The sequence below is a fragment of the Manihot esculenta genome, chromosome 11 (genome assembly GCF_001659605.2).
Source record: "Manihot esculenta cultivar AM560-2 chromosome 11, M.esculenta_v8, whole genome shotgun sequence".
NCBI classification, from domain to species: Eukaryota; Viridiplantae; Streptophyta; class Magnoliopsida; order Malpighiales; family Euphorbiaceae; genus Manihot; species Manihot esculenta.
Genome location: NC_035171.2, coordinates 18,562,213 through 18,573,886, shown reverse-complemented (window position 1 = coordinate 18,573,886; position 11,674 = coordinate 18,562,213). Strand labels below are relative to the sequence as shown.

Genomic DNA, 11,674 nt, shown 5'->3' with positions numbered 1-11,674 from the left:
AAGATCATTGTTTTCCCTTTTAGGATCTGAGTGCTTCGTTTTAATTCGAAATGAATGATAAAGAAACTAACTTTTAGATTTCGAAAATCCTAGCAGAACTATAACTTTACGTTTTTTTTATGAAAATAAATTGTTTCGGACTAATGGTGCTGCTTCTGAAACAAACAACCTCAATGGTATCCATACGAACATTTTCTTCTTGAGTGCTAACTCTCTGAACGGATGGATTAGCTATATGCTCCAAATCTACGACACAGAAAATGATTACAAAAATCCTATTCATGCTTTTGTAAAGCTATCAAAGAAGGTATTTTTTGTTCACTCATTTTCTCTCAATCTTTTCATTTTCACACTCTTCTTTTTATAAAAGAGTTAGTGATCATTGTAATAGGCACAGAATCGCAGATACCAATATGTTTGTGCGATAAGTACTTTTTCAAAAAAAAATAAAGAGATCTTTTATCTGTAACCGTTACAGATAGGCTACAGATCTTTTAAATATTATTATCTTATAATAATTACAAATAATTAGTATTAATAATAATAACATCTTTATTAATATTATTATTAATTATACTGACGGGCTCTTAGCCCATTAACATGACATAGCACATCAATGACACTCTTTTGTGTGTGACCCAATAGACTCATATTAATTAGCAATTGGCTTAGTCCAACAAGGCCCATAAATCATAAGCGACCTCTAGCAAGATGTTATAACTACCCAATTAATATAAGGATCGATAGTCTAATAAAGTCTAATAAACAGAACATGTATTAATCCCTTTGTCACACAATATCTAGTTTGAACATAAGTCATGATCAATGTCAAACTTATAATGTTTAAACTTATGATTGCTCGATCTTTAAGTAGACTGATAAAACCAAATGATATTGATCATATTATCAATTCATTTGAGCATGGCCATACATTTCTCAATCTCACTAATCGAGAGACTCAGAAGATATCTCTTTCAAATAGAGATAAATTCTATCTTGATTGTTCAATATTCTCTACATAATTTTTATTATGCTCAATCATAGACTTTATGATTATTCGATTAAAGACAATATTGGTTTTATCAAAACATAACAGTCCTTATGTTAAAAACTATGACAATCTCAAGTCAAAGGATTAAAATATAACTATTTTGAGATTTACTTATAACAATAACCCATATAGTGATATCAATTTAGGTCCATTTAATACTTTATTCTCTAACAAGTATCTATGATTATTGATTTATATCAACATATAATAATCATCTCATGATTATCAATCAATAATCATACTAGTCATATTTTATTATTATCATTATAATAATAAGTAATCATGGATGTTAATCATTATTATGTAATATGTAAATAAATAATAATGATAATAAAACCTCTTTTATTAATAATAAAACCTCTTTTATTAATAAATACACTAACATCTAGGTACCAAGTAGAGAGTAGAAATTGGGGGGATTCTTGACTCAATAGGGATGATCACTTCTTTGTGGATGCTTTATGTGTGGATGGATTGGAGGACTATAAGAGTGTCTGGTTTGATTAATGAGAATAGTACAATGTGGAATGTACACTTGCTCTCTAAATTATTATTGCCTACCGATATTGTATGTATCTCTCGTATTCCTTTAAGTATCTCTAGGTGGATAAATAGGTATGGCACTATATGTTGAATATGTTGTATTATGTTAAATCTAGATACTAACTGCTAGTTAGTATGGATGACAGTATGGGCCAACATGTTGTCCCAAGGTCTTAGAAGAAATTATGGTAGTTGATTGTGCCTCCCAAGATAAGGAACTTTATTTGGAAGGTGATTTGAAGTATTATCTCTACTAATTTCAGTCTTTTGGAGAAAGGTTTAAATATTGATCATGGGTATAAAGTGTGTGGTTTAGAAGAAATTGAGTTGTATATTTTGATTCATTCTTTTGTCGCAACTGAGTGTTGGAGTATTTTAGGTTTTTATATTTCTGTTTATTCTATCTCTAATATTCATGATTTGATTAAGGTTATTTTGGGTCTCCCTAATAGTTTTGTACAAGGTAGAGTGTGTGTGCTTATTGAAATTTGTGGATATGGCCGAAACTCTTACCTTTGGCGAGGGCATCATCCAATCCCACAACAAATTATTTTGTTTGTTGAGGCTGCATATTCAAGTAATTTTCTTACCGATTTTCACTCTCTTTATTCTCCTTAGTTTTTCAGTCGGAGATGAGTAAGCTGAGCTAAATGCCTATGTTTGGTGAGATTCCTCGATCTAAGTCTTTTTAAAGGCCCTCTTAAAAGTTGAGAAGGTGAAACACCTAGCTTCCTATAAGTCTTATAGCTCGATCTCTGTGCCTTAAGAGTTGAGAATCAAACTAACTGGCGAGGATGAGTACTTCGAAACTATAGATAGCGAAGCAGAGCAACCTTGTCTAACCCTAGAACTTTGACTTGCCCCCGTTTCCCTTCTGGTTAATTCACTATTCACTCTACGAGACAAGTTCCTTGCACCTTGTGCTTAGTCACGTCCTTGCATTGTTTGATAGGGTGTTCCGCATCCCCACTTGAAACACTGACCCCTATTCTACGATTGCATCGTCAAGCGGCTTAGAAAGAAAGAGTTGAGAGATAGATGGACACAAATATCTTTAATTTTTATATTTTTATGCTTCATTTATTTTATAAAAAGCATTTGAAACATTTAAAAAAATTAATTATTGGAAAATGTTTTTATTTATTTATTTTAAGTAAAAAATCATTTTCTATATTTTAAGAATTTTATTAAGATTTTCATTTATAAATTTACTAATATATTATTTTAAATAAAAAATAACTTATTTTATTAAAAAATATTTTTCATAAAAATATTTATTGATATAAAATATTTTTTATGAAAAATATTTTCAAAGTATAAATTACTTTTTCTACGAAGCTTAATATTAAATTTTAGTTTTTTATACTATAGGTGCAATTTATATTATTTTTAAATTTTATGAAAAATAACTAAAATTATTTTTGTGACTTATAATATTTTAAAGCTTTCCATCAATTTTTATTAAAAAAAAAACAAGTAATTTGTTTCTTTCAATAAAAAATGATAATCTATATTTAAAAAAATGGATTAATATCTGCATAAAAAGATAGAGTCGATATTTTCTCTTTTTTATGTTTTAAAACAAAAATTAGATAACATCTAATTGAAACTTACAATATTTTGATTTTTTATACATTTTTTCTCTTAAGGCTGAAATTTTAATTAATTTTTAAATGTTATTATATTTAGCAAAATATACGTAAATGATAATTACATATAATTTAGTTTATTATTGATATATTAAGTAAATATAAATTTCCAAATAATGTTTATATAGAAATATATTCCTATTATATTCTAATTTTAATAAAATAATAATAATTCTTTTAAATAAATATAAAATTATATTATTAAAATGAAATAATAAATAATTCATGCAACATTTAGATAAAACCACATCTTACTATTAAATTGAGAAATTTGATTTTCTCAATTAATATTATGATAAATAGCATAATTGCTAAAAAAATTTTAATAATACTTGCATTATCTCAAGAATTTCAATTGAAAAATCAATAAACTAAAATGGTATAATAAAGAATATATTTTTTGTATAAATAATTAATTTATTTTCAATTAATAAAATTAGATCCTCGATTGAAGCCTATGGTGAAAGGAGCAACATTCCTCGGTCGTAGCGAAATTGTCTCCTATAACATTAAATATTAGTCATGCTGCAATTGTCTATAGACTAAAAATATTAATTTATTATACTACTAGAGAAATATCGTGTTATGTGCGGACTAATATATATATTATTTTTTAATACAATTTTTAATTTAAAATTTATTTTTAAAATTTATTTAATTTTGTAAATAACGATACATTATTAAAATTATTAAATTAACTTTTATCTATTTTTTAATTATTTTAATTTAAAATCACTTATCTTATTTTACTAGTGTTTTAGTTAGTTTTTATATAATTAATTAAAAATACTTCATTTATTTTTTAAATTAATTATATTTTTAATATACACTTTATTTAAAGGAAATTGAAAAAAGTTGAAATGTTTAGGATAATTGTTATTTATATTCAATACTTTAAATTTTAGATGGTAAAATTTAATTTTTTTTAAATTTATTATGATTATAGTTAAGAAAATTAAATTGAATTTAAAAAATTAATTATAAATTATAGTATAGTTCTTAAAATTTTATATTATTAATAAAATATATAATTTTTTAATTTAAATTTTATATTAAAATTAAATATATCTTATATTTATTATATATAATATTAAATATATTATAAGTATTTATTATAAATAAATTTATATTATATAAAATATCATATATAAATAATATATATTAAAATATTTTATTAAATATTTATATTTAAATACTATAAATTATGTGTATATTTTTTTATATTTAAAAAATTTTATTTTTTACTAATAATATTTTAAATAAAATAAAATATATTTTAAATTATAAAGTTTTATTTTTTTCATAATTTAAATTTTTATTAACAATATATGATATTATATAAAAGTAAAAATATAGAGTAAATAATAAAATTAATAAAAAATATTATTGTAATAAAAAAATATATTTAAAGAATATTTTATTAATCAAATAAAATTTTAAAAATTATATTATAATTTATTATTAATTTTTTTAATTAAATATATTTTTTAATTATAATTATAATAAATCGAAAAAAATTTGATTTTACCATTTAAAGCATTTAGAAATAAATATGAATTATTATAAATGTTTAAATTTTTTTTAATAACCCTTATTTAAAATATCATAAAACTTTATGATTTATTAAAATAATCTAAATTTTATTTTCAATCAATTAAATAAATTATATCATACTGAATTTCACATCATGTCACTTCTACTAGAAAATACGACTTACAATTTCTTTTTAAAGTTTACAATTTGATATAATACTTAATCAATTCGTTTTGATTTAGAAATAATGATTAATATTTACATATTTCTCATTAAAAAAAATCTTCCGTTCTTTTGTTAAAAATTATTTGAATATATATTCTTAAAAAAAGTTTTTAAAATTATTTTTTGTCTTGTAAAATTATTATTAAATTTAAACTTAAATATTTATGATACAATATATTGTACGTATTTTCAAATCTCACTTAAAAAATTCAAGATTTATCCTAAACATAAAAAAATATGTTATACGAGACTCGCTCAAAATAGGCAATAAGTTGTCGGTATAAGACAGAGTCACGCTGCAAAAATCTATTAAATCTATATGCAGTTCCACCCATAAGAAAAAAAGATTCAGACTCTTCAGATCGGCTTCAGAATGGATCGGCCTCAGATTGGATAAATTCGCGCTCTTAATTTCAAGGCGAGTCTCCATAAGGAAGTTACCGTTAAGCAGTTACAATCTAATAGATTCCCTTTATGCCTACGATCACGAAATTCCCGACTAATTAGCCGGCGAAGATCCTTTGTTGGATTATCAGGAAATTCTATATTTATCTACATCTTTTTACAGTATAAAAGGAGAACGATCACAAAGACAAATGTACGCTATTCTCTCACACTACTCTTGAGTTCTAAATATTATATTCGCCATTCTCTTCAACTTACTGACTTGAGCATCAGAGTGGTTACCGTGGGCACCCACCATCTCACGTACTCTTTCTTACAGGTTTAGCCAATCACAGCATAGTTCTGTTCCGGCCACGTCATCAATTTAGTTTCAGTAACATTATTTGCTTCCACTGTTGGGAGATCCATTGAATCTTTTTTGTTCATTTGAATTAAAGTCCAGTCTCTTATTCCTTCTCTCTTAAAAAGAGATCTCTCTTTTATCTTTCAAAATGGCTGACAATTCATGAACTGCTGCTAAGATTGCTACCAATGAGGATTTCATCATTTCTTCTACCTATGGCAGTGGACAAAACATGCTCTCAATTGTCAATGAAGTAGATCTCAACAATCTGAGCATTAAGCAAATGCTTCAGTACGTTAAGGTTGTAGATTACTTTCAAGCAATGTAAAGCTTGGGAGAAGGCATTGCTCATGACTCTCAGGGGAAGGGAGGAAGTCTCCGTTGATACCTTAAGGCCTCGAATAGGGGCATGGTCCGAAGGGAAGGACAAGTTTGAGGAAGAGGTGTCATCAGACGATGCTCCGAAGGACATCGACTGGAAGCTAGTACGAGCTGCTCCAAGGTACTACAGAGAAAAGAAAGAGGATAAAAAGACAAGCCTAAAGCAAGACCAAAAGCTAGAGAAGTAAGGATATGAAGGAGATCACAAAGATTACTCAATCTCCTGAGTAAGGGACGATCGAGGTAAGTATAAGTATTATACCCGATTAAATACCTCACGAACATATATTCTAATGTGGATTAAGAAAAATAACAAAAAGACCACGGACACACAACGGAGGAGTGTCGACAGTTAAAAGACGAGGTTGAGAGGTTAATAGAAAATGACACATTTTGAAAGTTCATCAGAAAGAGTAGAAAAAGTTAATAGAACATTCCGGAATGAATAACGAAAAAAAAGGACTATAATACCCGGCTCGTTCAGGCATCGGAATTCCTACCGTCCGGTGGAATCTCGGATGTCGGATTCGTGTTGCGGGGTTTTCTCAAGGTTTTCTACCATGTTTTTGTAAGTGTTTTATGGTTTTGAAATGAAAGGGAATGAGTTTTGAAGAGAAAAGACCAAGGAGGCAAAATGCAGGTTCGGCCGCCGAAGGTAATGTTCGGCCGCCGAAAGTGCTATAGGTTCGGCTTCCAAAACTTCACGTTAGGCCGCCGAACGTTGCATGGTTTTGCATGCAGTTTCGGCAGCCGAAGGAAGGGCGGTTGGCCACCTATTTAAGCCCCGTTGACTGGCCATGGAGGGTGCTGGAAGCTCTCTTTGTGGTCAAGGTGGGGTTTATGCTCTCCTTGGATGTTTTCATGATGTTTTCCTCAAATATTGCAAGGTTTTCATGAGTTTTCCCTTGGTTTTGAAGGTTTTGAGTAAAAAGAGTAAGTTGTGGAGCTTGAAGCTTGAGGAGCTTGGTTTCTCCATGTTTTGAAGCTAGGATCACACCAGCCAAGAGGTAAGTGTTGATCCTTATGGTTTATAGTGTTTGAAGCAAGTTTTATGGAGGGAAAGGGTAGAGTTGCATGGTGAGGTGCAAAGGATGTTTTTGAGGGTTTTTATGCATGAGTATGTTTATGTGTTATGGGTGTTGTTTGTTGGGGGTTTTAGGTAGTTTTGGACCCCTTTATGCATATATTTGCGTATATGCTTGCGATGTGTGTTGAGAGGCATGTTGAGTGAGGTTTGGGGGAAGTTGTGCATGAGGTGAGCGAGGTTCTGCCTACCTGGAGAACCCAGCTTCGGCCGCCGAAGGAAGGTTCGGCCGCCGAACGTGTTGAGGAGGTGGTTTCGGCTGCCTCAACCTGCCCCCGAAGGATTGGACTTTCGTCTCTGGAGGGGAGGTTCGGCCGCCGAAGGTGCCGCCGAAGGTTAGAGACTTTCGTCTCTGGCGTATGGTTTGGCCCCCGAACCTTGCCCCCGAAGGCTTCGGCCGCCGAAAGAGGAGATTCGGCCGCCGAAAGTAGGCGAGTTTCGTCTCTGGAGAGGACATTCGGCCGGCGAACCTGCCGCCGAAAGGGTCCTGTCCAGCCTTCTTTTGCATGCTTTGTGTGGTTCGTCTAAGGGCTTTTAGGGGTTGTTTTAGGGCGTTGGTTCAGAGTTGTGTTAGAGTTATGTTAGCATTGTTTGGCACCTCATGTGAGTCCACCTGTGTAGGATCGGACCTGAGGCGAGGTGTTTAGCTCCAGTGTGAGCGTTGGCCCAGCGTTAACTACAGCTTGGTGTCAGGTGAGTAGACCAAACTATGCATGTTTTCAAGTTAATGGTTAAAGATAGTGACAGTATGAGCATGAGACACACATCATGGATGCCATGTTATACTAGGTTGTATTGCATTAGAGATCACGAATATGCTGCATTGCATTATTCTTGTTGATGGGATGGACCAAGGCGATCTCAGTAGCCCGTTACCTGTTGTGTCTAGATAAGACCTTTGGGAGCTCCGCAGTTAGGGGCCGGGCTCTAGTACATGTAGTGACCTGGGACCGTAGGACCGGGCACCGACAGAGGGAGTTCTGGGATCATGTCTAATCCGAGATGTGAGATGTTTGTGCTGTGACACATTCCATGAAAGCATGTAATGAATGAACTATTTTATGGTTTCTACTCACTGGGCTCTAGTAGCTCACCCCATTCCCTTAACCCCAGTTTTGCAGGGCCAGAGGTCAGCAGAGAGAGAGAGAGAGCTATGGGAAAATCAGAGGTTCAGCTTGGGTTGCTGTGTTTGGCTGTCATAGTATAGCTAGGTTGTGATAGAGTGGCATGTCAAGATGCTTGATGTATATGTGTATGCAAGATGATGTAAAGATCTAAGGATGATATGTTATGATATGTTTGTATGTTTGTTTGTATAGTTTAGTAGTGGACATGATGTATGGACATGATATGTGAGCAGGATGTATATACAGATTATGATGGAAAAAGCATGTTGTCCAGAGAGAGAGTATAATGAGATAATGTCTAGAGATGTGCTTTGCCCAGTGCATGCTTAATCCCTAGTATATGCATGTATCCTGTTTTATGTTTCTTGATGAGAAATGTGTCACGCTAGGCTTAACAGATGATGTGTTGCTAAAACTCCAGTGATCAGGGAAGAAAGGGTATAAAACCCCTTGACCCAGCTGAGAGGGAAGAAAGGGCAAATCCCTTGACCCAAAGGGAAGAAAGGGCAAATCCCTTGACCCAAAACAGAAGCTAAGGCTAGCCTGTATTATGTTGACCCTACGAGGATGGGGTCTATCTTTTTCAGTGTAGTAGGAGATCACTGGTGTAGGCCTTTACGGCTGTGGTTTTAAGGTTAAGCCTGGTGGTTTTACAGAAAAGGTTTTAAAAGCTAGTGTTCTAGTGGGATCATGTGTGGGATTAATCAGGTACACAGAGTTCAGTTTAGGCTTGCTACGGGTCTAGGCGGCCTTAAGCCGATCTGGATCCTAGCGCCGAGCAGTTTGGAGCCGTTACAGAAGGGTGGCGGTTTCCGGGCTGTTACAGATGGTATCAGAGCATAGGGCCTCTTGAGTACGGTGTTGAGTACGGTATAATGAGCAAAGATGCTCAGGGAGTAGAGGTATCTCACATCGAAAAGAGGTTTTTTTTGTCTTTAGGAGGGCAAGCACAATAAGAAAGATGAGTAAGATCAAGAGTAAGATCATGTCCACTAGGATAGGATGAGGAGTCCTGTCTTGCATGTAGTTGTGTAATGCCATGTGTGGTGCATGTGCATTATGTTTGTATTATGGATGTTGATAGTCCCTTAGCTGCGAGATGGCATGATATGTACTGATATGAGATGAGCTGAGAGACCAGGGATGGCTTTTGGCACAGTTGGTCAAGGCATGTTTTGCTATGTTGTAGGCTATAGGTGACAGGTTCATCCATGATATATGTTGCATGAGGGGTCATGTGTTTGTCACATGGACCATATGATATGATGCATGCTATATGTTATGATGCCATGCTATGTGATGTGATGCTTATGTGTACTGGTGCGCTTGTTGTGTTTCAGAAGAGCTGAGATGCAAGGTGCTAGTCAGTTGGTGGAGTCAGATCCATCTGAGTGGGAAGGTACGGACACCTTTCCCCTTGTGTTGCCAGAAGTGCAGTCAGGCAGAGCGGGCAGTGAGGAAATAGCAAGAGACCCAGGAAGGTCTGTTGAAGTCAGCAGAGAAGGAATAGTGCAGAGGAGGGATATAGGTGTGCAAGTGAACATGGATGAAGAAAGTATGGGAGAGTCTGAGGATGATGCTCAAACCAAGGAGTCTAAGATCTCAAGTTCAGGAGAAGGTGACCCCTCTATTCGGAGTACAGCCGCCAAAAGAGATAAGAAGAAGAACAGAGGTCTTAGAAGGTCAAAGAGGGACAAGTTTCGGCAGAAGTTGAATGCTTTGGGTTTAGGCGCTCTAAGGTGTAGGACGTGTGGGAAGTCCCACGGAGGAGTATGTTTAGCTGGGACTACGGCTTGTTTTAGGTGTAGTCAGGAAGGGCACTTTGCACGTGAGTGTCCTCCTACGACCAGGATGGTACGGTTTCAGCAGCAGGCTGTAAGGAATGTGGCTCAAGCCGATAATCAAGGAAGAGGAGCAGACACATCGAACATAGTGATGCCAGGTATGCTCACGTTTGAACGTTCTGATGTGTGTGTTTTGGGAGCCTTAGTGTTTCTTTTTCTTTCGTTGCTCTAGGAGCCTTTGGAAGGTTGAGTTGATAGCTTTTGGGTGTAGAATGTTCTCTTTGGCTTCATAGACCCGGGTAGGATTCACCTGTGGCTGACGTTCTGTTCAGTGTCATTTACGAGTAGATGCTTTCCACCCGACCTTGAGGTCCTAGACTTGAGGGTCTGGATGTCAGTCGGGGGATGGATTGGTTTTCTCTTTGTGATGCTGGTGCTATCTGCGTCTGCAGCGTAAGGTAGCCAGGAGCGGAGTTCAGGATGAATCTGCGGTAGGCTTCAGAGAGGTTAGCAGTTGTTAATTGATTAGGTTTGAGAGGTTAGCAGGCAGGTCTGAGAACCAGTCTTAGTACTGTAGAGAGGAAGAGGAAGAATGGAGAGTTATAGGACAAGTGTAGGAGTAGGGAAGTGCTTGGTAGACAAGGATTTCATTTGACCTAGTACCTCACCCTGGAATGCTCCAGTGTTGTGCGGGAAAAGAAGGATAGATCCTTGAGTCTTTGTAACGACTGTGAACAGTTGTCCAAGGTCACGACCAAGAGTAGGTAACCTCTACCTTGAAGTGAAGATCCATTGGATAGATCGGCGATTCGGGTGTTTAGGTTGCTGAAGGCGAGAACAGAGGTTAGGTTAGTACAGAGGAAGAAGAGGAAGAGGAGAGCAAAGAAGAGGAAGAGCAGAGAAGGAGAAAGAAGAGGAGGATCAGAGTAGCGCAGCACAAGGCAAACACGAAGCCAGTTTCGTAAAGATGAAGAGAGAAGGGCAAGGATCAGAGTGCGCAGTGAAAGCTTGTGCAGTTCTAGCGAGGCATTCAGTTTCGTTCCGCTTTGTTTGTTGTTTTAACATTCGGGGACGAATGTTTTTATAAGGGGGGTAGATTGTAATACCCGGCTCGTTCAGGCATCGGAATTCCTACCGTCCGGTGGAATATCGGATGTCGGATTCGTGTTGCGGGGTTTTCTCAAGGTTTTCTACCATGTTTTTGTAAGTGTTTTATGGTTTTGAAAGGAAAGGGAATGAGTTTTGAAGAGAAAAGACCAAGGAGGCAAAATGCAGGTTCGGCCGCCGAAAGTGCTATAGGTTCGGCTTCCGAAACTTCACGTTAGGCCGCCGAACGTTGCATGGTTTTGCATGCAGTTTCGGCAGCCGAAGGAAGGGCGGTTGGCCACCTATTTAAGCCCCGTTGACTGGCCATGGAGGGTGCTGGAAGCTCTCTTTGTGGTCAAGGTGGGGTTTATGCTCTCCTTGGATGTTTTCATGATGTTTTCCTCAAATATTGCAAGGTTTTCATGAGTTTTCCCTTGGTTTTGAAGGTTTTGAGTAAAAAGAG

At 35.1% G+C, this 11,674-nt stretch overlaps 1 protein-coding gene across 1 annotated transcript; it reads left to right on the top strand.

The window, feature by feature from the left end:
- The first annotated feature begins 6,099 nt into the window (after nt 1-6,099).
- Nucleotides 6,100-10,582, top strand: LOC110625634. The gene is made up of 3 exons (XM_021771273.1): nt 6,100-6,251; nt 9,682-10,283; nt 10,578-10,582. Exons 1-3 carry the CDS (start codon nt 6,100-6,102, stop codon nt 10,580-10,582), a joined length of 759 nt encoding a protein of 252 aa, XP_021626965.1.
- The last annotated feature ends 1,092 nt before the right edge of the window (nt 10,583-11,674 follow it).

Bases quoted from the DNA above. Each gene is read 5' to 3' on its own strand.
- LOC110625634 (XM_021771273.1), top strand. From the start codon at position 6,100: ATGACTCTCAGGGGAAGGGAGGAAGTCTCCGTTGATACCTTAAGGCCT. The intron at 6,252-9,681 runs GTACTACAGAGA...GTTGTGTTTCAG, and splicing joins CTAGTACGAGCTGCTCCAAG to AAGAGCTGAGATGCAAGGTG.